The following is a 25485-nucleotide window of genomic DNA, read 5'->3' as shown; positions in this document are numbered from 1 at the left end:
TACAATTTCATAGTTAGGAATGAACCTACGGTAATAGCTGGTTAGCCCCTCAAAGGTTTTTACCTGAGACTTGGTTTGGGGCCGTGGCCACTGTCGGATGGCTTGAACTTTCTTCTTGTGTGGTTTGACGTTGCACCTCCCGATGATAAAGCCCAGGTATTCTGCTTCCTCAAGTCCCAGTCTGCATTTTTTTGCATTGGCGGTTAGACCTGCTCTGTGTAAAGCCTCCAAGACAGTGTTGAGCTGCTTCAGTGGATATTTCCAGTTAGGGCTGTACACAATCATGTCATCCAAATATGCTGCCAAGTACTCACCCTACCCCTTAGTAAGATCCAGGGTGCTGATACAGTGGGGCAAAAAAGTATTTAGTCAGCCACCAATTGTGCAAGTTCTCCCACTTAAAAAGATGAGATGTCTGTAATTTTCATCATAGGTACACTTCAACTATGACAGACAAAATTAGAAAAAAAATCCAGAAAATCACATTGTAGGATTTTTAATGAATTTATTAGCAAATTATGATGGAAAATAAGTATTTGGTCACCTACAAACAAGCAAGATTTCTGGCTCTCACAGACCTGTAACTTCTTCTTTAAGAGGCTCCTCTGTCCTCCACTCGTTACCTGTATTAATGGCACCTGTTTGAACTTGTTATCAGTATAAAAGACACCTGTCCACAACCTCAAACAGTCACACTCCAAACTCCACTATGGCCAAGACCAAAGAGCTGTCAAAGGACACCAGAAACAAAATTGTAGACCTGCACCAGGCTGGGAAGACTGAATCTGCAATAGGTAAGCATCTTGGTTTAAAGAAATCAACTGTAGGATCAATTATTAGGAAATGGAAGACATACAAGACCACTGATAATCTCCCTCGATCTGGGGCTCCATACAAAATTTCACCCCGTGGGGTCAAAATGATCACAAGAACAGTGAGCAAAAATCCCAGAACCACACGGGGGTACCTGCAGAGAGCTGGGACCAAAGTAACAAAGCCTACCATCAGTAACACACTACGCCACCAGGGACTCAAATCCTGCGGTGCCAGACTTGTCCCCCTGCTTAAGCCAGTACATGTCCAGGCCCGTCTGAAGTTTGCTAGAGAGCCTTTGGATGATCCAGAATAAGATTGGGAGAATGTCATGTGGTCAGATGAAACCAAAATAGAACTTTTTGGTAAAAACTCAACTCGTCGTGTTTGGAGGACAAAGAATGCTGAGTTGCATCCAAAGAACACCATACCTACTGTGAAGCATGGGGGTGGAAACATCATGCTTTGAGGCTGTTTTTCTGCAAAGGGACCAGGACGACTGATCCGTGTAAAGGAAAGAATGAATGGGGCCATGTATCGTGAGATTTTGAGAGAGAACCTCCTTCCATCAGCAAGGGCATTGAAGATGAAACGTGGCTGGGTCTTTCAGCATGAGAATGATCCCAAACACACCGCCCGGGCAACGAAGGAGTGGCAACGAAGGAAATACTTTTTTGCCCCACTGTATATCGGGTGTCCTTTGAGCCTTTCTACACAGGTCTTCCGGTCCCTCTCTGCTACCGGACAGCTACGCTGTTTCCCGGCGTATCCAACAAAAGATAACAGAAATCCAACAGGCTTGTCCTTACTGGGGTCAGTCTACGGCCAAGTAACGTCCGGTAGGTTCCTGTCCAGTTGGGCTCGATATCCCTCCCAGTATTGGAGGGCCCTGCATGTCAGCTCCAGACCAAAAACAGATCTGGCCAAAGCTAGGTTAAAACAGCCACCACCCAACTTCCAATCTAATTTTGGGGCTCCCGAGAGGCGCAGCGGTCTAAGGCACTGCGTCTCAGTGCTAGAGGCGTCATTACAGACACCCTGGTTTGAATCCAGGCTGTATCACAACCGTCTGTGATTGGGCGGCGTTCGGGTTTGGCCGGTGTAGGCCGTCATTGTAAATAAGAATTTGTTCTTAACTGACTTGCCTAGTTAAATAAAGGTTACCTTTACAAGGCTCTTTACCCTTCCAGGCCATCCTCTCTCCTGGCCAGCAGATGTAGGCAACAAGCAGGAATATACCGACCTTCACACACCCACCCTCTAAGCTCCATCACATTCTAAAAACATGTTTTCACTTTGCCATTATGGGATATTGTGTGTAGATGGGTGAGAAAAATATAAATTTTGAATTCAGGCTGTAACACAAAATGTAGAATAAGTCAAGGGGTATGAATACTGTATCTTCATATAAGTTATTAATTTCACAATTTTACCTATGGTTGTGAACATTGCACAAAAAATCACTTGTGTTTTCTCCAACTTGTCAGATCCCGGAGGGACCTGACTTCTTTGATGAGGACTACACAGGGAGCCAGTATGTGAACCTGTACGCTCAGTTCCCAAGCCACAAGCTTGAGAAAGTAGTCCTGGTCTCCTTTCAAACCGGCTACATATTTATACAAATGGACAAAACCATTTACACGCCGGAAAGTACAGGTATGGCTGAGCCCACTGACCTAAAGCCTTCGAATTAGCATCGCTCAGCAACCACCTATGCTCGGTGGCGGACTGGGACCAGAAATCGGCCCTGGTATTCCTAACACACCGGCCCATTTTTTTTTTCTAGGGGCCCCCATTATTAGCCAGATAATGATCATTTAGCGCAAAAAAAAGACAAGTTAAACAGGCCCACTGGGCTAAAAATGGACTGACCCATCTGGCATTTCGAGCAAATGCCAGATGGCCAGTCTGCCCCTGTGAATCAATTTGATTAATTTGGGGTCAGGTCGAAACTCACATGAAACATTCATGGACATTTAGCTAGCTAGCTGGTAGATGAACAATGGGGTGTTACTTTACCTGAAATGCATGTGGTCCTTTTTTTTTACCAGATCTTTGTAGAATTTTGATCCGCAGTCAAAATCGTGTTTCTCTACTTAATCCACAGATAAAAAGGTGTTACTCTATAAAAACCTAACATCTTAAACTACATTCTTAGTGTATTAATTCAGTAATATTGTTTCAGTTAAATACAGAGTCTTCACCTTAAACTCCGGTTTAGAGCCTGTAACAGATAGCATCAATGTGGAAATTATGGTAAGTAAGTAGTCCTCACAATAAATTTAACTGCATTGACAATGCTTCCTTAGTAGTGGTCGATGCATATGGCCAGTTGTCAAAATAGTTTTTTTCTGACATTACTCATGTTTACAACTGTCAGTCTTGCGTAGTAACATATTAATTATCTGTGATCCACTTATGTGAGTCTTTCACATTTCATGTATATTATTTATTTATAGAACCCTGATGGAATCACCTTACTGCAGGAAGATTTCAAACCAGATGATGGGATGACATCTAGAGTCTTCCCTGTCCCAGAAATCGCCAGGTTTTTTTGTGCTATTCAATCATCCTAACACACTTATCAGGAAAACTTTTGCCTGTGAACTCTTCTGCTCTCATTCTCTTTTTATATAGCTTTGGAAACTGGAAAGTGGTGGCCAAGTTTAAGAATAGCCCACATAAGAACTTCACTGCAGATTTCGAGGTGAAAGAATATGGTAAGAAGGGTATTGGTTTGGTTGACCTTTTATTAAAAGGACAATTACGCCACTTTTCAACCTCATATTCATTTCCAGTCTCCATATGTTAAAATGACACGTTTCTATGATCTGTGGTTAAAAAGATAAGAAAAGAATGTTCCTAAAAAATGCTTCTCTATGACATAATAGGGTAGGATGACAAGTAAGAAAAACAGTGATTTTCAAAACTGTTTATTTTCTTTCTCCCCACATCACTGAAAATATCATAATGATTGAAAATCACTTTAAAAAATAAATAATTTTTCATCTCTGATGTCATTGGGAATATTTTTTTGTTTGTTGTTTCTATAGAACATAGAAATGCACCGTTTTCAATGAGATGAAAAGAGGTGGAATTGGCCTTTTAAGAACAGGCCTCGCTTGTCTAGGACGGAGTGTTTGTACAGTGTTTGTACAGAGTAAATAGGGCCTATGTAAACTACATGAACTGAACAAAAATATAAACCAACATGCAACAATTTAAAAGATTTTACTGAGTTACAATTCATATAAGGAAATCAGTCACTTGAAATAAATAAATTTGGCCCTAATCTATGGATTTCACATGACTGGGAATGCTGATACAGTGCATTCGGAAAGTATTCAGACCACTTGACTTTTTCCACATTTTGTTACGTTACAGCCTTATTCTAAAATTGATTAAATCATTTTTTTCCCTCATCAATCTACACCCAATACCCCATAATGACGAAGGAAAAACAGGTTTTTAGAAACTCTGTAGCTCTGTCAGAGTGACCATAGGGTTCTTGGTCACCTCCCTGACCAAGGCCCTTCTCCCTCGATTGCTCAGTTTGGCCAGGTGGCCAGGTATAGGAAGAGTCTTGGTGGTTCCAAACTTCTTCCATTTAAGAATGATGGAGGCCGCTGTGTTCTTGGGGAACTTAAATGCTGCAGAAATAGATGTAGACAGGTGGGTGCCTTTCCAAATCATGTCCAATCAATTGAATTTACCACAGGTGGACTCCAATCAAGTTGTAAAAATAGTTTCAAGTATGATCAATGGAAACACGCACCTGAGCAAAATTTCGAGTCTAAGGTATTTCTGTTTTTATTTTAAATACATTTACAAAAATTTCTAAAAACCTGTTTTCGCTTTGTCATTATGGGGTATTGTGTGTAGATTAAGGCTGTAAAGCAACAAAATGTAGAAAAAGTCAAGGGGTCTGAATACTTTCCGAATGCACTGTAAGCATCTGGTGGTCACAGATACCTTCAAAAAAAGGTTGGTGCGTGGATCAGAAAACCAGTCCGTATCTGGTGTGACCAACATTTGCCTCATGCAGCGCGACACATCTCCTTCGCATAGAGTTGATCAGGCTGTTGATTGGAATGTTGTCCCACTCTTCAAAGGCTGTGCGAAGTTGCTGGATATTGGCGGAACTGGAACACGCTGTCGTACACGTCAATCCAGAGCATCCCAAACATGCCCAATTTGTGACATTGAGCATGGAAGAACTTGGACATTTCAGCTTCCAGGAATTGTGTACGGATCCTTGTGTACAAGTCACTTTGTTCACAATGTTATCAGCAAACCACTCCACAACGCCATACACGCTGTCAGCCATCTACCAGGTAAAATTGAAACTGGGATTCATCCGTGAAGAGTACACTTCTTCAGCGTGCCAGTGGCCATCGAAGGTGAGCATTTCCCCACTGAAGTCGGTCACAACGCCAAACTGCAGTCAGTGCAGGATCCTGGTGAGGACGATGAGAATCCGTGAGACGGTTTCTGACAGTTTGTGCAGAAATTATTCAGCAAATCCATAGGTTCATCAGCTATGTGGGTGGATGGTGTTCTGACAAACAGAGTGAAAAACTAACGGACAACTAGTCAAAGCTCAAACCAAGTTTATTCACCCACTTGGTCAAACAGCTGAAAAGACATGTTTACACAGGCACATATATTTATACCCTCCTTCTAGGCGGAGTCTGTTGCTAGGCAGGAATTTAAGTGGTGACTGTTCTTTCTCACTTCATCTGACCTGACCTTGGCCCACATTCCTCACTCCTCCCTAATCCACGGCTATACAACCTTATCAGTGACTGAAACCAGACTGTTACTCTTTGCCTCTCTCCATAGGATACATGAGATTTGACAAAAACAAAATGTAAGCAATAGGAGATCAGGAGCAGGAGACCGAGACAATGCCATAGCTATTCTCACGGCAGTCGCTGTATGGACAGAATGTAAACTTTCTGCACTCCCCTTTCTCACTCAGTAGATTTCTATACACCCAGTTCTAATATGGTAACATGAATAAGGATATTTTAAGTTAGAATCCAACACTTAAGCCGGGTGTGAAGGTCCTGGGGTTGGCTGGTTACATGTGGTCTGCAGTTGTGAGGCCGGTTGGACGTACTGCCAACTAATCTGAAACGACGTTGGAGGCCGCTGGTAGAGAAATGAACATTAAATTCTCTGGCAACAGCTCTGGTGGACATTCCTGCAGTGCAACGCTCCCTCACAACCTGAGACATCTGTGTTGTGTAACAAAACTGCACATTTTAGTGACCTTTTGTCCCCAGCAAAGGCTTTTTGATATGCGGATGGATTATTTGACAATGGAGAAATGCTCACTAACATGGATGTAAACAAATTGTTTGAACAACATTTTAGAGAAATATGGTGAGTTTGGATTTTTTTTAGGATCTTTTATATCAGGTCATGAAACAAGAAACCAACCCTTTACATGTTGCGTTTTATATTTTTGTTCAGTAAATTAAATCACAACTAACTTCCTCTCTAGTTCTACCCAGCTTTGAAGTCAAATTGACAGTGAGCAAGTCCTTCTTCTACGTTGACGATGATGAGCTAACGGTCAACATTAATGCCAGGTTGGAGCCATTGTAAAATGTCAAAATATATATAGTTGTTATTTCCATGGTAACTATTGCTAAAATTGCTACTTAACGTTTCATGTCATTTACAGTACCCCTCTATCTGTTTCCCTCCCACTGAATTCTCCGTGGTGATATTGCTGTATGGTTTGTGTCGGAAGGTACCTGTTTGAGGAGCCTGTGAAAGGAGTTTGTTTTGTGGTGTTCGGGGTGATCCAGGGAGTTGACAGGACGAGTTTTCCTGGCTCTCTCCAGAGAGTGGAGGTTTGTGCATGTAATATGGGAGGGAGTATATTTGGATGATACACATACGGGTATTCACAAACATTCACCATGGGTAGTCTATATTTGAATAGCTCTATAGCTCGAATAACACAAGTCTGACAGATGGACATCTTGGCTTTGTTTCTTTCAAATGCAGCTTAAGGAAGGAGCGGGCAAAGCGGTACTGAAGAGACAGCACATTAATAAAACTTTTACAGACATCAATATGCTTTTGCATAAATCCCTATACATATCAGTCAATGTGCTAACAGACACAGGTAAGTAGAGGCTGGAAGTTGTGGTACGTGCATACGTTTGCATCTTTTGAAGTGTGCGTTTTGTGTTCAGTCTCAGAACGGGGAAGGTGTTGGGTTTTAATCCCTCAGGGAGTGAGATGGTGAAAGCAGAGAAGAAGGGAATCTTCATAGTCAAGTCGCCGTATAGCATTCACTTCAAGAAGACCCCGCCGTACTTCAAACCAGGAATGCCGTATGACGTCTCGGTACATATTTAAGAACATTCAATCACTGTGTTCTACATGAACTCAATCACTATGCTATTCCAAAGTGTTGCCCAGTTCTTTTAACCAGGGAACCCACCTGGTAACTGTGGTCAAGGGGTAGGATGATGTATTGGGCTTACACTGTCTTTCCTACCTATTTGGTCTAATTGTACCTCTTTCCATTTGCACTATTAGGTGTATGTAACCAATCCAGACGATTCTCCAGCCAAAGATATCGATGTGGAGGTTTTACAAAAAGACCAAAGAGTGCTGGGGAAGACCCATGACAATGGTATTGCCAAAATAACCATTAACACGAGAGCGGGGGATTCTGAGCTGCCAATCACGGCAAGTTCAAAACTAAAACCTCTCTAAGCCGCAATCCAATTATGTGTGCATGTCTGTTTTGGCTTTTTTGTTCTGTATCAATCCCAGTGTTGACGCCTTGTTCATGTTGTTACTCTATTTCCACACAGGTGACAACCAAAGTCGATGGACTTGGGGATGACAGGCAGGGCACACAGAAGATGACTGCCAAACCCTATCAAACAAAAGACAATTCACAGAACTACATTCACATACACATCCATTCTACAGATGTCAAAATCAAAGATCAACTCAAAGTAGACCTAAGCCTCGGCAGCAGTCCCGCGGCCCAAAATGACAATCATGAGATAACCTTCCTGGTGTGTACCGGTCAACTTTAACCACATAGACTTGTGAATTTTACCGAGCTGGGGTGCATTGGTTGGCAACATTACAGGGTAAAAATGCTACATGGTGTGTATTTATTGTATTCAAGTGTGGTATGTAAACCAATATATCTATATTTTTTGTTGTTTTTGAAAAAAACGTAAAAGCGCAAGAGGTGCTGCTTTGAGGAAGGAACAATAACCCTGGGTCTTGTTCCTTACGTAAACCATGAACTCACTGACTCCACCCATCCCTGGTTGGTAATTTATTCCCTTAGTGCCAGTTTGTCATCCCCGTAGGGAGGATTACTGACAGTTATCGGTCTCTGTGTTCACAGATCTTGAGCAAGGGACAGCTCATCAAATCCCAAAAGATAGAGTGGAATAAGGGACAGGGGCTGATGTCACTGCCTCTGATGGTGAACAAGGATATGATCCCCTCCTTCCGGGTCGTGGCGTATTACCACGTGGGCCAGAATGAGGTTGTGTCTGACTCTGTGTGGATCGACGTCAAGGACACGTGCATGGGATTGGTAAGAATGTTGCCTTACTGTGCAGAGCCCATCGTCTAGTGGTAACACTGTGCTCTAGTCACATCTACCACTCTCCACCAGAGAGCGGGGTTCAACCTGTGTGTACCCTATCTACTGTTATACCCATGTGCCTGTCTCCCCCTCTTAAAAATGGTTCCTTACTGTGTTAGTATTTCAGTGTGAGGTGTTGCATTCAGGACTTCTCAAACATGACCTCCGTCTTTGTGTGCCATACTGTAGCTAAAAGTGAAGGATGTCAGACACAGTGGTAGTTATGCACCTCAGAAAAGAGTCACCCTGTCTATCATTGGTGATCCAGGGGCCAAGGTGGGACTTGTGGCCGTGGATAAGGGGGTCTACGTCCTGAATGACAAAAGCCGACTCACTCAGACTAAGGTGAATAACTGCAGACTGAACTTTCCCTACTTCAGCCAGCTAATTAATGATACTCTTTGAGCCTTGTCATCTAAATTGTGCATAATTGTTCACTTATTGATGTTAGTCCATACCTACAGTGGTATCTGAAATTATTGACACGCTTGAAACAGATGAGCAATATTGACTGTATAAAAATAAATACTGAGCTATATTGCATGCTAAAACATTTTTTTTTATACTAACACAATTGCTCAGAGAAAGAGATTTTGTTTAACAAGTAACAAAAATTAGGTAGGGGTCAAAATTATAGACACCCCTAAAGATTTTTATGAATAAAGCAGTCAAAAGTTTCGTGTTTGGGCCTATATTCCTAGCACGCAATGACTACAGTACATCAACCTTGTGACTCTACAAACTTGTTGGATGAATTTGCAGTTCGTTTTGGTTTTGTAAATAGTATACAGATGATACAGATAATCCTGAATGAATCGTGAATGATGATGATGAGAGGGTCAAAGATTATACCCCCCCACCCCCCCACCCCCCCCCCCCCAAGACATGCTAATCTCGCCTGTTATTGGAACTTCAAAAGCAAGCTTGATGTAGTCATTGTGTACTAGCAATAGGGGACCAAATACTAAACCCCTTTATTCGTAAGAATCTTTAGGGGTGTCAATAATTTTTGACCCCTACCTTATCTAGATGAAGAAGAAAAAATATGTTAAACAATATTTATTTCGCAGAGAAATATATTAAATAATATAATTTCCCAATTTTTGGGGGGAGCATAGAATATTTAATTTATTTATTTTACACATTTTTATTGCTCATCTTTATCAATGGTGTCAATCATTTCAGACCCCCACTGAATGTATTTCATGTGGGTTTAAAAAAAAAAGTCCATGTGGGCATTTAACATAATTGTACTCGGGAAACTGGTTGGTTTGATAAATCTAATTAATGTGCGAGAGAATTCAACTTGGAGAATCTTTATTAAACAATATGATAAATAGATTTTTGATAGATGCAACATTTTCATTTGTACTCTTTTTTTTTTTGTAGACTTTTTTGCCGGTCCCCACAAGGAAAAGGCTATTTTAGGTTTAGAGGTTAGGGTTAGGGGAAATAGGATTTTGAATGGGAATCAATTGTCTTGTCCCCACAAGGATAGTAATGTGTGTGTGTGTGTGTGTGTGTGTGTGTGTGTGTGTGTGTGTGTGTGTGTGTGTGTGTGTGTGTGTGTGTGTGTGTGTGTGTGTGTGTGTGTGTGTGTGTGTGTGTGTGTGTGTGTGTGTGCCCCCGTCCGTCCGTCCGTCCTTAGATCTGGGACATGATAGAGAAACATGACACAGGCTGCACTGCAGGGAGTGGAATGGACAGTATGGGGGTTTTCTACGATGCTGGGCTGGTGTTTGCATTCAACACTGCAAAGGGCACCCCTCAGAGGACAGGTATGTGACATAAGGCCTCTACATAAAAGCTGCAATACACATTCAGGCCTGTCTAGTCTTGCGTGGCCAGGCCTGCCTAGTCTCTCGTTCACTTGACTATTGGAAGTCAGGCAAACTTCACGTTTGGATTTCTAGTTTGAATGGGAACGGTCAAAGTCAATTGCATTCAGCGCTCGGATTTGATTGCCTCGTGTAAAGGCATTTCGTGTATTATTTTTTTTCTTGTTTTGTCCGTGTCTCTGTTTAAGTAGCCTGTGCAACATTTGTTTTGTATCTTATGCATGCTAGCTTGTTGCTTGTTATTTTGTTACTCAATGTCTCTTTGGAATGGCACCCATGCAAAATACTTGATTGGTTTGATAGAGGTTTGATAGAGGCATTACCCATTGGGCACAAACTGGCTGAATCAACATTGTTTCAACATCATTTGTCAATGTATTGTGAAGTTGAATCATCAACGTAAACTGTTGTTTTGAGGATGAAATTTAAACCACAGGATTGTCCTTTGGCAACCAAAGGTCAACATAGACAAACCTTTGAATTTGTACCTTTAAAACAACGTCAGATCTTCAACGTTATATCCACTATCAGAAGAAAAACTACCGGCTGGGCCGCACCTCCAACTGGAGAATTGATCTATCAAAAGCTACCCGTTGGTCTCCCATCCAGGGTTTTAACCAAGGCCTGCTTAGCTATGACACATGTGTACACAGGTACACGTTTTCGTTCTGCCCCTGAGCAAGGCAGTTAACCCACTGTTTCCCGGGTGCCAATGAAGTGGATGACAATTAAGGCAGCCCCCCCACACCTCTCTGATTCAGAGGGTTTTGGTTAAATGCGGAAGACACATTTTAGTTGAATGCATTCAGTTGTACCCCCTTTCCCTTCCCTATGATATTTGTATTACCAATATATTTCCTATTACCAATATGCTATGGTGAGAATGATTTGAAAAATCTCAACCTAAAAACTAAATGGATTCACTGTTGCTATCGATATTGGCCATATACCACAGCCCCTCTGGCCTTATTTCTTAAATAGACAATTAATGTTGTAGGCCTACTGTTTCAAGCTCTGGTTGATTTCAAATGTAATGATATTTAGTGATAATGAATTGGGTTTGGTTGTCAACGCTGTGTCTTCTGCTTGGTAGTTCCATCTGTGCCACTGAATTAGTCTGGCTTTAATTCCAGTTTGGCTACAAAAAAAGCTACATTGATTACCAATATAGTGTAGACATTGTTAATGTTGTAAATGACTATTGTAGTTGGAAACGGTTGATTTTTAATGGAATATCTACATAGGCGTACAGAGGCCCGTTATCAGTAACCATCACTCCTGTGTTCCAATGGCACGTTATGTTAGCTAATCCAAGTTTATAATTCTAAAAGGCTAATTGATAATTAGAAAACCCTTCTGCAATTTAAGTTGGCACAGCTGAAAACTTGTCTGATTAAAGAAGCAATAAAACTGTCCTTTTTTATACTAGTTGAGTATCTGGAGCATCAGCATTTGTGGGTTTTATTACAGGCTCAAAATGGCCAGAAACAAAGAGCTTTCTTCTGAAACTCGTCAGTCTATTCTTGTTCTGAGATAGGAGGGCTATTCCATGCGAGAAATTGCCAAGAAACTGAAGATCTCATACAACGCTGTGTACTACTCCCTTCACAGAACAGCACAAACTGGCCTTAACCAGAATAGAAAGAGGAGTGGGAGGCCCTGGTGCACAACTGAGCAAGAGGACAAGTACATTAAAGTGTCTAGTTTGAGAAATAGACACCTCACAAGTCCTCAACTGGCAGCTTCATTAAATAGTACCCGCAAAACACCAGTCTCCACATCAACAATGAAGAGGCGATTGTGTTCTTTTGCCCATCTTCATCTTTTATTTTTATTGGCCAGTCTGAGATATTACTTTTTATTTGCAACTCTGCAAAGAAGTCCCATGTATTATTACTTAACTTGTAAATACACTAAAATAAATATTTTAGCCAGTTATCAGCTGGTGTATCATATATTACTTCACCAGAGTATCTTCATTCTCAATGTGGAGTTTGGTTGATGTAGGCTTAATAGATTTGTCCTTAATATTGTCTTGGCAAGTTTTGTCCATCAGTCTTCTTCTTTGTGTGCTTTAGTCTCCAGCTGCCCTGTCAACTCACGGAGACGACGAGCAGTGACTGTAAATGATGTCGGAACCACACTGGGTAGGACAAGAGTTTCTCTGCTTGTGATGCCTGATCATAAAACTGGATGTTTTTGTTTTGACTATGTACTGTATGTATCCATGTACGTATGTATTTATTTATTAGTAGAACTTAGTACTACTTTCTTACCAAACAGACATCTGTTGTAAGGATGTCTAATAGTGTTTTATTGTTTATGTTTTCAATCTCTGGGAATGAGAACGAATTGTGAAATAGGAAGACTGCTGTCCTGATTGGTCACTAAACAAACTTCAAGTGACTCTCACTACTGGGTTTCCCAAAGCTTTTAATGCATTTCTCTCTGTCCTAGCGAGCCAGTACACAGGCCTGGAGAGACAGTGCTGCATGGACGGTATGAGGAATAACATTCTAGATTACACGTGCGAGCGGCGATCCCAATACATCAGTGATGGAACAGAGTGTGTGGGAGCCTTCCTGAAATGTTGTAGAGAAATGGTCACCAAAGGCGAAGAGGCCAAGATTGACCAGCTCACACTAGCCCGCAGTAAGTAAAACAACTGTGGTGGACTGGAATTGTCCATTCTAAAATTGCACACTATGGAAATCGAGAGGGATAAACAAAACCAGAATGTGAATGTTAAAGTATTCTGGTATTCCCTTCTGTGTAAGGGAAATACATTCACAGTGATGGGAACTGTCTGACTTCTTGTCACTCTTTGTAAGGTGAGGAAGAGGATGACCGATTCGAAAGTTTGGACGAAATCAAGTCCCGTTCCTTCTTCCCTGAGAGTTGGCTATGGAAGGAGGAGAATTTGCCACAGTGTCCTAAAGATGAGGAGTGGTAAGAGCAGAATTGAGTGAGATCGTTCAATGCACTACAGTAAAATGCGTTCTTATGCATATCCCTTTTCCCATGTAAATAAAATCCTACTTATTTTCTCTCTCTTTTTGCCATTTAGTGCTATACAGAAATCAATTGACTTACCGGATTCCATCACCAGCTGGCAGATCACTGCTATTGGCCTGTCCAAAACACATGGTACGGTCATGTATTTGTGCCCCTCTTTCTATATTGTTGGCTACACTTTCTACATCTTATGGCAACTCTCTTGCTCAATAGGAATCTGTGTGTCTGAACCCCTTACGCTGATTGTTCGTAAGAACTTCTTCCTTGATCTGAAGCTGCCCTACTCTGCCGTACGCAATGAGCAGCTGGAAATCAAAGCCATTCTTCACAACTACATTGACGACACTATAACCGTAAGCGTATTGTCATTTAAAAGCAGGCACGCAACCCAGCCCAAATATTTTATTCTAAAATCAGTATGACGCCTGATTATTATTATGATGATTACTATTATTATACCATTCAGTGTGTTTTTTTATCTGATCAGATGCACGATGATGTGACAACATCACCTCTCCACCCTAATGGCAGGTCCGTGTAGAACTGAGGGAGACATCAGACGTGTGCAGCTCTGCCAGCAAGAAGGGGAAGTATGTTGTTACTGTTATGGTGGACCCCATGTCCACACGAAGTGTCCCCTTTGTCATCATCCCCATGAAGTTGGGCCTCCATACCATCGAGGTGAAGGCCTCCGTCCGAGATTGGGGTGGTCAAGACGGTGTTAAGAAGGAGCTACGTGTGGTGGTAAGGCAAACCGTTGCATCTTGACAGATCTATCTAGTAACTACCCTGAGGATGATATGGAATTTATACATGAATATGTGTCGATCAGTGTGAATCTGATTGATTGAATCATAAATTCCAGTCCTCAACAAATGAGGGCTACCACCTTACAGTTATGCTAAGAGGTAACACCTGGAGAAGAGTGGAAGGCGCTCAACCAATTTGAGATGAGGTGCCACAAAAAAAAAAATCCAATTATAACCAATAAGGCGGGGGGGGTCACAGAGTCACCAGGCCAACATGGAGAAGGGGCCCCTGCCCGTCACAGAAACATTCTGTAGTCAATGTAGCTGTTTCCAAATTACTAAGGTATCGAAACAAGATTTTGACTTATTAAGAATGTGACCTTTCCCAACCTATCCAAGGTACAGGTTGCCAATATTTGGTGCCATCCATGTACCCATCCGTCCAACTACACTGTAACCAATAAGGCGTCGAACTTAAAATAAGTAGTGTTGCTGGAAAAGAGGAAAGTGGACTGGTATCAATTCTCAAATCAAGATGTTCTGGTACCTTGAAGTCACCTGTCTTTATGATAAGATGGAAGAACAGGAAGCATTGGTTTGATGCTCCCAATATCTGACACAATGGGTTTGCCTGTCCAGGCACTTGTGAATCTTCAGTTATGTGTAGAAGAGTGGGAAGTTGGACATGCATGAACTGCCAAGTAGTGCTGCTTCTTAATTCACTATAGCTTAACCCGGAAGCCAGCCGCACCATTTAACTCACAACCGAGGTCAGCTTGCAGGTGCCTGGCCCGCCACAAAGACACACTAGAGGGCAATGAGCCAAGGAATGCCCTCCAGCCAAACCCTCCCCTAACCCGGTCGGGCACTGGGCCAATTATGTGCCGCCTTATGGAGCTCCCGACCGGCTGTCACACAGCCTGGCATCGAACCCCAGACTGTAGTGGTGCCTCATCACTATGATGAAATGTGGCAGTTCTTGACCCTTGTGGTGGATGTTGATCCTTGAATATTTGGTAACTGGAAAGCCTTGCTATTTAACAATGATTCCAGAATTTTCCCATAAAAAGTAGGCCTTTTTGCTGTACAAGTAAATACTTTATCGAGCCTTTTGGATAACCTAGGCCACCAGGTGAATTGTTGTATTTCAAGCAAAAAACCTATATGTTGAGTTGATAAATAAGCATAAGAGCAAATTACAGTGTTTTCATTCTAGGCCGAAGGGGTGCGGACAAAGTTTCAGGTGAAGAATGTGGAACTGGATCCTGCCAGACACGGTGAGTGTATGGCAACATATACAGATGTAAATTATTTATAGTTCCAGTGACAGTGTTGCCATTCGTTTAAAAAAAAAAGAAACATTTGTATTTAACCTTTATTTAACTAGGCAAGTCAGTTAAGAACAAATTCTTATTTATAATGATGGCCTACCAAAAGGCCTTGTGGGGACAGGAGCTGGGGTAATAAAAAAAAATATATATATAAAAATATATATATATAAAAAAAAAAATATATATATATATATATATATATATATATATATATAGGACAAAACACACATCACAACAAGAGAGACAACACAACACTAGATAAAGAGAAACCTAAGACAACTGTCGTGTCTTTGGCTATGCCGGATTAAGTGATATGACATGCTATTCTATAAAATAATTTCTCGGTAATTAATATCACCTGATGGAGCTAATCATGTAAATGCAATTAACTAGAGAGTCGGGCACCACAAAATAATATTTATAGAGCTGTTATCTTCTGAATAAACTCTTAAGGACCTCGTAATATTTTACATCAATAGCAATCAACGTCACCTTAATTCAGTCTCATCTGAAAGTTGTAAATTCTTAGTTATCTGCACAAACCCCGGCTAACAATTTGAATCAGCAATACAAAATTGGGTTTAATTATTTATTTACTATATACCTAACTAATCACACAGAATTACACATGTACATAATTAAATCATAACTTGATTACAAATTACATCATAAAGGAAAACGTCCCTAGCGGGCGAAACAGATATGACAGCTTGTCACACAAAAGAAAAGGGGCTGGGTTTGAGTGAAGGAGCGGGAAGACTGAGGAACAAAGGGAAGAAGCTGGGCTATCGTAAATACAGTATCTTATGCTTTCTAAATTACCGCCCATTTGGAAAAGGAAAATGCAATAAATATGTACTCTGAGCTGCGTTTCGGTAGGTTGGTGGTAGATGGAAGGCCGTGTTGCCAAACCGAGTCCTTTGAAGAATGTATCTGGTTGTCAATTGGATACATTGTAGTAACGTCGTTGGATAGACGGTCTACTCTGTCTGTTCCTTCCTAACCCTCGTTGCATCTGCTGTTGCTAACTCAACGGCTAGGAGGTATCACTTCTGTAGTGAATAAGAGTTCAAAGTTCATACTATTCGCAACCAAAGCTCACGCTGTTGTTGGCTTCGTTCTGTAGTTATTATCTGAACCATTCTGACATAGGACCGTCGTCCTCACATTGTTGGAACAGCTGGTTATATTGTCATCAAGACTTTATATAGGAAGGGAGAAAAGGGGTGTGTTTCATAGTTTACAACCTATGACTCTTCACGTGGGCGGGCCACTGAGTGAGCAGCCCTATCTTATGAAAACCCACATCTCACATTTTAGAAGCTAAAATCACATTTCATCCCATCACAAATAATTTCATATTCAAACATTTAAATTGAACAACAATTCCATGTGGTTCCGATATCTCTGATGTGTAGACTTTCCACTGTAGAGTTTGTCATCTTATCATTGATGAGAATGTCTCAGATGACAACCGAACTGACATCATATTCATTAAGTACCACCGCATATGTTCAATTGGTCGCATTACCAGAATATAGTTCATTTCCCCCACCTTCTGATGTTCCCAGAATCTCTATGTTAATCAAGAGTTTTGCAAATGTAACATCAGTAGGGTAGAGAGGAAAAGGGGGGAAAGAGGTATTTATGACTGTCATAAACCTAACCCCCAGGCCAACGTCATGGCACAACATAGCAAGGCAGGAACACATGACAACACAGCATGGTAGGAACACAACATGACAACAACATGGTAGCAACACAACATGGTAGCAGCACAAAAACATGTACCGAAACATGGTACAAACATTATTGGGCACAGACCACAGCACAAAGGGCAAGAAGGTAGAGACAACAATACATCCCGCAAAGCAGCCAAAACTGTCGGTAAGAGTGTCCATGATTGAGTCTTTGCACTGATGAGTATCATGATGGTTGATAATATACATTTAATATGCAAGCCATATTGTATGGCTTTATCCGTAAGTGAGACTGAATGGTTAAAACTCCTAACAACTGTTTGCTTTCTCTTTCTTTATCTTTCTCTGGTTAAAAGGGGGCACTGATATTGTGCATGTTGGGAGTGGTGCACTGACTGACCAGGTTCCAAATACACTTGCCAGCACACACATAAGTGTGACAGGTGAGACGGAATGATCTGGCATACATGCACCATTTAGAAATGTACTGCGGATACGTGTTGACAACATTAGTTGAATTAGCTAGAGTTGCTCACTAGTCTCGTCTGGATTCACAAAGCTATAGGACCTCCATGGCTATTTAACATCGTCAGTAGAAAAAAAAACATTGTGTGATGCTTTGGAAGCTTAGTGTAGGGATAAGCCGGGATCAGTAATAATACTGTTGTAGTGTGGCTCTATTGCTCCGTGGTAATTCTTTATCATCTATGTCACGAAAATGTCTTTGTCATTTTGTCACTGACCATTGACTGAGTCATATTCCAGTTCTGATGATGTTTTACTGTCTGCATTTACCTTTGAATGGGCTGTATGCAACTTGTCAGGTCAGCAGTTGGCCCAGACCATAGAGGCTGCCATCAGTGGTTCACCCCTGGGTGACCTCCTTCAGCAACCAAGTGGCTGCGGGGAGCAGAACATGATGAAGATGACTTTACCTCTCATCGCCACACTTTACCTGGACGAGACCAAACAGTGGGATAAGGTGGGGTTAGAACGCAGGAAGGAAGCAGTCAACTTCATTAAAATGGGTGAGAAGCTTTAGAAATCCACTTTTGAGGTTTGCAATTTACAGTTGCACAACTCCCAGAGAGGATGGCATTGATTGGAGCATTTGCATTAAAAGTTGATATAATATTACAGTGTAGTTTTAGCAATTGTTGTTTTTTTTACATTGGATTTGGTTAGCAACCACACAAAAAGCAAGTTAGAATTATTTTGTTTAAAGCTTGAACAGACCAGGGGTGGGTTTCCAAAAGCCTTTGTAGCTAATTTGGTACTTTGTCTCTCAACAATCAGTGATGTAGTGGTAAAAAAAAAAAATGTGCGGAAACGCTGATCGCTGAATAAAGTAACACTCCCTAACATGTTAGCTACAAAGGCTTTGAGTGTGATCAGCACCCTTAGCAAAAAAAAAAAAATCTTTGTTACCATCAGCGCAAATAAGGCTTTGATTATCTTCATGGTTCCTGGTTTTCTTTTGTTATATCAAGGCTATAAGCAGGAAATGGCCTATCGGAAAGCAGATGGATCATATGCTACCTTTCCTTATGAGCGTAGTGGTACCTGGTGAGCTAAACCTTCCCCCACTCCCACACAAATGTTCTCTATATCCTCCAATGTTCCACAATACCAGGGACACAACATTAGATGTACAACATGTAGGCCTAGGTCTACTGTATGTTAAAACAACAGTCTGCGATAGGGACATCATTTAACAAATAAATAGATGATTGACATAGCCATTGATTCTTTAAGAATATAACGACTGTCTTACCCCATCAGAACCCAAAATATAAGCACATTTTTATTTCATTGTTTGTAAACAATGTTACTGTTTTTTGATCTCATGAATGTCCTTGCATCTATAGCTCTGTCTGTAATTTCTTTGAGTGGTTACAGTTCCTCAGCCCCAATCCCTCAGCTGTTTACCAAAACAAGTGTCAGGGCAGCCGTGTTGTTTTTCTCTTCTTCGAATCGCAGACTGCAACTTTAACTGAATTGTATCTGTTGACTTACGCCAATAAGACCTTGTAGTGGTGAAACAAAGAAGCACATAGCACTTGAGCACTTGTTATTGAGGAATAACAAAGGAGGACGATTTATACATGTACATTTTTTTCATGGCAGGGCATGTGAAACATAGGCCTAAATATCATCCTTCCATCTAGGCTCACAGCTTATGTTGTGAAGGTATTTGCCATGGCAAACCCGTTCATCGTTATTTCGAAAGATGTCCTGTGCAGTGCAGTCAAGTGGCTTGTCATGGAAAGACAGCGGCCCAATGGCATTTTTGAAGAATCTGGCAAAATCCTGACCCCCAGCATGATGGTACTGTATGGGTTGCGGGCAAAATCAAGTCAACCATCATTATTTGTGCCAAATTGATTTTCTAAAACAAATGATATCAATGGCAGTAGGCCTACATCTCACCCCTGTTCTACAATACATGTAGCCGAACAATAATTATAATAATATTCCTCAGTTGTAATTTTTGTTTCTGAGTCTTATTTAATCAAAATCTTTGGAGTTTTCATGGAAAGGTTCTTAAACCAATTCAGGGGTACATTCTTGCGGAGAATTAGACAAGAAAACTGACATACCATTTCTGTCTTGTATTTGCTTATCTACAGGGAGATGTACTGGGGAAAGACGTGGACGACACACTGACGGCATTTGTGCTCATAGCCATGCAGGAAGCACACACATTTTGCACAAATTACGATGGTCTCAGTGTAAGTGAAATTTACACAATCTAATTTCCTATTACTTCTTTCATAAACATGTTTTCTATGGTCATGCATAGTCGAACAACAATGGCAGTTTTTTAAGTCTATGGAATTGTTTTTGGTTGCCTTTTTCCTCTGATACTTCAAGAAGTTAGCAACTGCCTCTCTTTTTCTTTCTCTCTCTCCAGGAGCTACCAGACAGCATGAAAAAGGCTATGCAATACCTGGAATCTCGAAATCAATACCTGACCAACCCCTATTCAGTGGCCATGACCTCATATGCCCTGGCTAACAAGGGCAAGCTCAACAAGGATATCCTGTTCAAATTCTCATCGACAGGTAACCTTCAGTTTCATGAAACACAATTGCTGACTCATACAGTGGGGCAAAAAAGTATTTAGTCAGCCACCAATTGTGCAAGTTCTCCCACTTAAAAAGATGAGAGAGGCCTGTAATTTTCATCATAAGTACACTTCAACTATGACAGACAAAATGAGGAAAACAAATCCAGAAAATCACATTGTAGGATTTATAATGAATTTATTTGCAAATTATGGTGGAAAATAAGTATTTGGTCACCTACAAAGCAAGCAAGATTTCTGGCTCTCACAGACCTGTAACTTCTTCTTTAAGAGGCTCTTCTGTCCTCCACTCGTTACCTGTATTAATGGCACCTGTTTGAACTTGTTATCAGTATAAAAGACATCTGTCCACAACCTCAAACAGTCACACTCCACTATGGCCAAGACCAAAGAGCTGTCAAAGAACACCAGAAACAAAATTGTAGACCTGTACCAGGCTGGGAAGATTGAATCTGCAATAGGTAAATAGCTTGGTTTGAAGAAATCAACTGTGGGAGCAATTATTAGGAAATGGAAGACATACAAGACCACTGATAATCTCCCTCGATCTGGGGCTCCACGTAAGATCTCACCCCGTGGGGTCAAAATGATCACAAGAACGGTGAGCAAAAATCCCAGAACCACACGGGGGGACCTAGTGAATGACCTGCATGTCATATGGTCAGATTAAACCAAAATATAACTTTTTGGTAAAAACTCAACTCGTTGTGTTTGGAGGACAAAGAATGCTGAGTTGCATCCAAAGAACACCATACCTACTGTGAAGCATGGGGGTGGAAACATCATGCTTTTGGGCTGTTTTTCTGCAAAGGGACCAGGACGACTGATCCGTGTAAAGGAAAGAATGAATGGGGCCATGTATTGTGAGATTTTGAGTGAAAACCTCCTTCCATCAGCAAGGGCATTGAAGATGAAACGTGGTTGGATCTTTCAGCATGACAATGATCCCAAACACACCGCCCGGGCAACGAAGGAGTGGCTTTGTAAGAAGCATTTCAAGGTCCTGGAGTGGCCTAGCCAGTCTCCAGATCTCAACCCCATAGAAAATCTTTGGAGGGAGTTGAAAGTCCGTGTTGCCCAGCAACAGCCCCAAAACATCACTGCTCTAGAGGAGATCTGCATGGAGGAATGGGCCAAAATACCAGCAACAGTGTGTGAAAACCTTGTGAAGACTTACAGAAAACGTTTGACCTCTATCATTGCCAACAAAGGGTATATAACAAAGTATTGAGGTAAACTTTTGTTATTGATCAAATACTTATTTTCCACCATAATTTGCAAATAAATTCATTAAAAATCCTACAATGTGATTTTCTGGATTCTTTTTTCTAATTTTGTCTGTCATAGTTGAAGTGTACCTATGATGAAAATTACATGCCTCTCTCATCTTTTTAAGTGGGAGAACTTGCACAATTGGTGGCTGACTAATTTTTTTTTGTCCCCACTGTATAGCCCGGTGCTCTTGACATCAAAAAAGGTTCATTTTGCCAGTGTAGCAGATGTGTTTTTGTACACTTCTTTTGTTATCAATAAAGAATGTAGGGCTGTCCCCGACTAAAACATATCTTTGTCGACCGAGAGTCATCCTGTTCTTTCGACCAATCGATTGGTCTAAATGTTTAAACAACTTTTTCCGTGTAGAAAAATGTGTTTGAATAAAATCAACTACATATGCACTGAGATTGACTGATGATTTAAGCACATTGTTTGATTAAATAATGAAGACAAGAAAGAGCTTGATTGTCTCACTGGGTTAAAAAAAATGACAGTGACTGGCACACGTTGTCTCGCTCTCCTCCCTACTGCAGCGAAAAGGCACTACAGCACAGCAAGTGTTTATTATGCTGTCCGTGCTGAAGTTGCAACAATCATTTCAGCCATTTAGTTTCTTACTTATGTTATCGAAACCCCTAATTTGTTTAGGAAAAACATTCCCTATTTCCTCAACCCTTGCTCTCTTTACGTGAAACATGTAAACATGTTTCAAACAAACTCTGAACACAGTAACACGTGACAGCAAAATGGATGTGGAGGACGTGAAAAAGAAACTTGACATGGGCGAATGTTTACTGGTTGCTCAGGAGGGAAAGGGGAAGTTATATCTGTGGAAGACACAGTTGTGGAAACTACTGGAGATCAAGAAAAAGGAGGGTATAGGAGCAAGCGTTGGGTAATTATTATGTGTGCCAAAAAAACAAAAACAAAAAAACATATTTAACCAAACATCAGCTCTGTCTATTAATGGACACTGTTTATACAGTATTTTCTGTAATATCTTTGAAGGAACTGTCTGTTTAATAATGGAAATTGTATCAATAATTTTTTGCCAATACATGTTCTGTTTTTATGTGGATATGTTGTTAAAATAGTGCTCCCCCTCCATGTATATACAAAGTTATTTTTAATCTCTCTCTGTAAATCTATGGTAAATACTGTATGTTGAAAAATTGCAAATGTACATAAATGAACAGAAACTATTATTTTAAAGAAACTGTTAAATTATCATTATCATCTTTTTGCAAAAGAACAAACGATACATTCCTCAATACAACAAATAAATGCAATAATATAAACACTTAATGTACAATAGCATTGTGTAAAGTACAAATTGTTGTTGTCTATATTGGCAAAAGAGAACTTTCCTAACCTTTTCAAATTCATAGTTATGAGCAATTAGTGCTCTTTGTGGTCGGTTTTGATAATGATAAAAATTATCACGGTTTTCACATTAAATACACTTTGCATTATGTTATGAATATGGGTCCAAATACTTAACTTTTTAGTACTTTAATACACAAGTGAATTTGTCCCAATACTTTTGGGCCCCTAAAATGGGGGGAGGGGGAACTATGTAAAAAAAAAAAAAAAAAAGGGTCACCCGATATGGATGAAAATACCCTCACATTAAAGCTGACCTCCATAGTCATTGTATAATTTCAAATCCAAACCTTTGGAGTATAGAGCCAAAACAAGAAAAAATGTGTCACTTTCCCAATAATTACGGAGGGCACTGTAGTTGGCGACCTCATCCTGTACCAGTGAGGGGCGTGAATACTAATAAATTGGAGTGAATGGGAGTAAAAAGTAAACTTTGGTCAGTATTCTACTTGAAATAGTTGGAAAAATAAATCGTATCCCGTTTCAATGACATTCTTTCCACTTCTGTCTTCCAAAGAGCAGGGATATTTCTCTATGATCTCTTTAGCATCTTGCTGTCCCTTTCCTCTTCCTGGGCCTGGACTCTTTGCTCAGTAGATCATCAGTGAAAATGAGAACCATCTCTCTTCTTAGTGATTTGCTTGATCTCTTTTTGTCTTCCATTGCAAGAGTGAGGTTAGAGGGTAGTTTGTGCCAAGGAATTGTGAACACCTCACTGGATAGGCAACTGGGACCTATAAATGTTGGAGGCTATGACAAAACTGGTTGAGAGGGCTAGGGGGCAGCATGACCACATCACCAAAAACAAATCATGAGCAATGGCAGACATAACAGAAATAGTTCAGTTTATTGATTAACTGACTTGAGCGCATGTTAAGATCATTCATATTCTTCCATTTGAAAAAGTCTTTAATATATAGAATTCATACCAGGATTGATATTTATAATGTGCACAATACAAAACTGACAATGGACAGAAGTAAATCTGTTATCTATCAACTCAGCAAAAAAAGAAACATTCTCTCACTGTCAATTGCATTTTTTTCCAGCAAACTTAGCAATATTTGTATGGACAATTTTATATTTTTTATTTCACCTTTATTAAACTAGGTAGGCCAGTTGAGAACAAGTGCTCATTTACAACTGCGAGGATAAAGCAAAGCAGTGCGACAAAAACAACACAGAGTTACACGTGGGATAAACAAACGTACAGTCAATAACACAATAGTAGTAAGATTAGGGAGGTAAGGCAACAAATAGGCCACAGTGGCAAAATAATGACAATTTAGCATTACCACTGGAGTGATAGATGATGATTCATTTATTTTTTTACCTTTATTTTACTAGGCAAGTCAGTTAAGAACAAATTCTTATTTTCAATGACGGCCTAGGAACAGTGGGTTAACTGCCTGTTCAGGGGCAGAACGACAGATGTGTACCTTATTCAGCTCGGGGATTCGAACTTGCAACCTTTTGGTTACTAGTCCAACGCTCTAACCACTAGGCTACCCTGCCGCCCCAACATAACAAGATTCACATAAACTGAACAAGATCCACAGACATGTTACTAACACAAATTGAATAATGTGTCCCTGAACAAAGGTGGGTTAAAATCAAAAGGAACCGTCAGTATCTGGTGTGGCCACCAGCTGCATTAAGTGCTGCAGTGCATCTCCTCCTCATGGACTGCACCAGATTTGCCAGTTCTTGCTGTGAGATGTCACCCTCTCTTCCACCATGGCACCTGCAAGTTCCTGGACATTTCTGGGGGGAATGGCTCTAGCCCTCACCCTCCGATTCAACAGGTCCTAGATGTGCTCAATGGGATTGAGATCCGGGCTCTTTGCTGGCCATGGCAGAAAATGGACATTCCTGTCTTGCAGGAAATCACCCACAGAATTAGCAGAATGGCTGGTGGCATTGTCATGCTGGAGGGTCATGTCAGGAGGAGCCTGCAGGAAGGGTACCACATGAGGGAGGAGGATATCTTCCCTGTAACGCACAGTGTTGAGATTGCCTGCAATGACAACAAGCTCAGTCCGATGATGCTGTGACACACCGCCCCAGACCATTACGAACCCTCCACCTCCAAATCGATCCCGCTCCAGAGTACAGGCATCGGTGTAACGCTCATTCCTTCGACGATAAACGCGACAATCACCCCTGGTGAGACAAAACTGAGACTCATCAGTTAAGAGCACTTTTTACCAGTCCTGGCTGGTCCAGCGACGGTGAGTTTGTGCCCATAGGCGACGTTGTTGCCATGGATGTCTGGTGAAGACTTGCCTTACAACAGGCTTACAAGCCCTCAGTCCAGCCTCTCTCAGCCTATTGCGGACAGTCTGAGCACGTATGGAGGGATTTTGCGTTCCTGGTGTAACTCTGGCAGTTGTTGTTGCCATCCTGTACCTGTCCCTCAGGTGTGATGTTCAGATGTACCGATCCTGTGTAAGTGTTGTTACACGTGGTCTGCCACTGCGAGGACGATCAGCTGTCCGTCCTGTCTCCCTGTTGCACTGTCTTAGGTGTCTCACAGTACGGACATTGCAATTTAATACCCTGGCCACATCTGCAGTCCTCATGCATCCTTGCAGCATACCTAAGGCACATTCACGCAGATGAGCAGGGACCCTGGGCATCTTTCTTTTGAA

The 25485-nt window shown here is 41.1% G+C and overlaps 1 protein-coding gene across 3 annotated transcripts in view; it reads left to right on the top strand.

The window, feature by feature from the left end:
• LOC139424721 (complement C3-like) overlaps window positions 1-25485 on the top strand; it is a 46049-nt gene that overhangs the window by 5338 nt on the left and 15226 nt on the right. Inside the window, exons 3-28 of one of the 3 annotated variants that reach the window (XM_071176818.1) lie at window positions 2301-2469; window positions 2999-3069; window positions 3273-3361; window positions 3451-3533; window positions 6323-6410; window positions 6575-6677; window positions 6835-6955; window positions 7064-7179; window positions 7375-7527; window positions 7656-7865; window positions 8210-8404; window positions 8645-8800; window positions 10104-10233; window positions 12372-12440; window positions 12751-12945; window positions 13125-13242; window positions 13361-13440; window positions 13522-13661; window positions 13840-14052; window positions 15274-15334; window positions 17445-17531; window positions 17913-18116; window positions 18579-18654; window positions 19257-19416; window positions 19719-19820; window positions 20003-20153. In XM_071176818.1, coding sequence (XP_071032919.1) covers window positions 2301-2469; window positions 2999-3069; window positions 3273-3361; window positions 3451-3533; window positions 6323-6410; window positions 6575-6677; window positions 6835-6955; window positions 7064-7179; window positions 7375-7527; window positions 7656-7865; window positions 8210-8404; window positions 8645-8800; window positions 10104-10233; window positions 12372-12440; window positions 12751-12945; window positions 13125-13242; window positions 13361-13440; window positions 13522-13661; window positions 13840-14052; window positions 15274-15334; window positions 17445-17531; window positions 17913-18116; window positions 18579-18654; window positions 19257-19416; window positions 19719-19820; window positions 20003-20153 — 3340 coding nt within the window. Of the gene's footprint in view, window positions 1-2300; window positions 2470-2998; window positions 3070-3272; window positions 3362-3450; window positions 3534-5518; window positions 5824-6101; window positions 6202-6322; window positions 6411-6574; window positions 6678-6834; window positions 6956-7063; window positions 7180-7374; window positions 7528-7655; window positions 7866-8209; window positions 8405-8644; window positions 8801-10103; window positions 10234-12371; window positions 12441-12750; window positions 12946-13124; window positions 13243-13360; window positions 13441-13521; window positions 13662-13839; window positions 14053-15273; window positions 15335-17444; window positions 17532-17912; window positions 18117-18578; window positions 18655-19256; window positions 19417-19718; window positions 19821-20002; window positions 20154-25485 lie in introns of those variants that run through there. The other 2 variants (XM_071176819.1, XM_071176820.1) reach the window with 2 other exon arrangements.

This window comes from Oncorhynchus clarkii, chromosome 13, assembly GCF_045791955.1.
Source record: "Oncorhynchus clarkii lewisi isolate Uvic-CL-2024 chromosome 13, UVic_Ocla_1.0, whole genome shotgun sequence".
NCBI lineage: Eukaryota > Metazoa > Chordata > Actinopteri > Salmoniformes > Salmonidae > Oncorhynchus > Oncorhynchus clarkii.
Note: the sequence above shows the minus strand (reverse complement) of the source record. Positions and strands in the feature narration are given on the sequence as shown.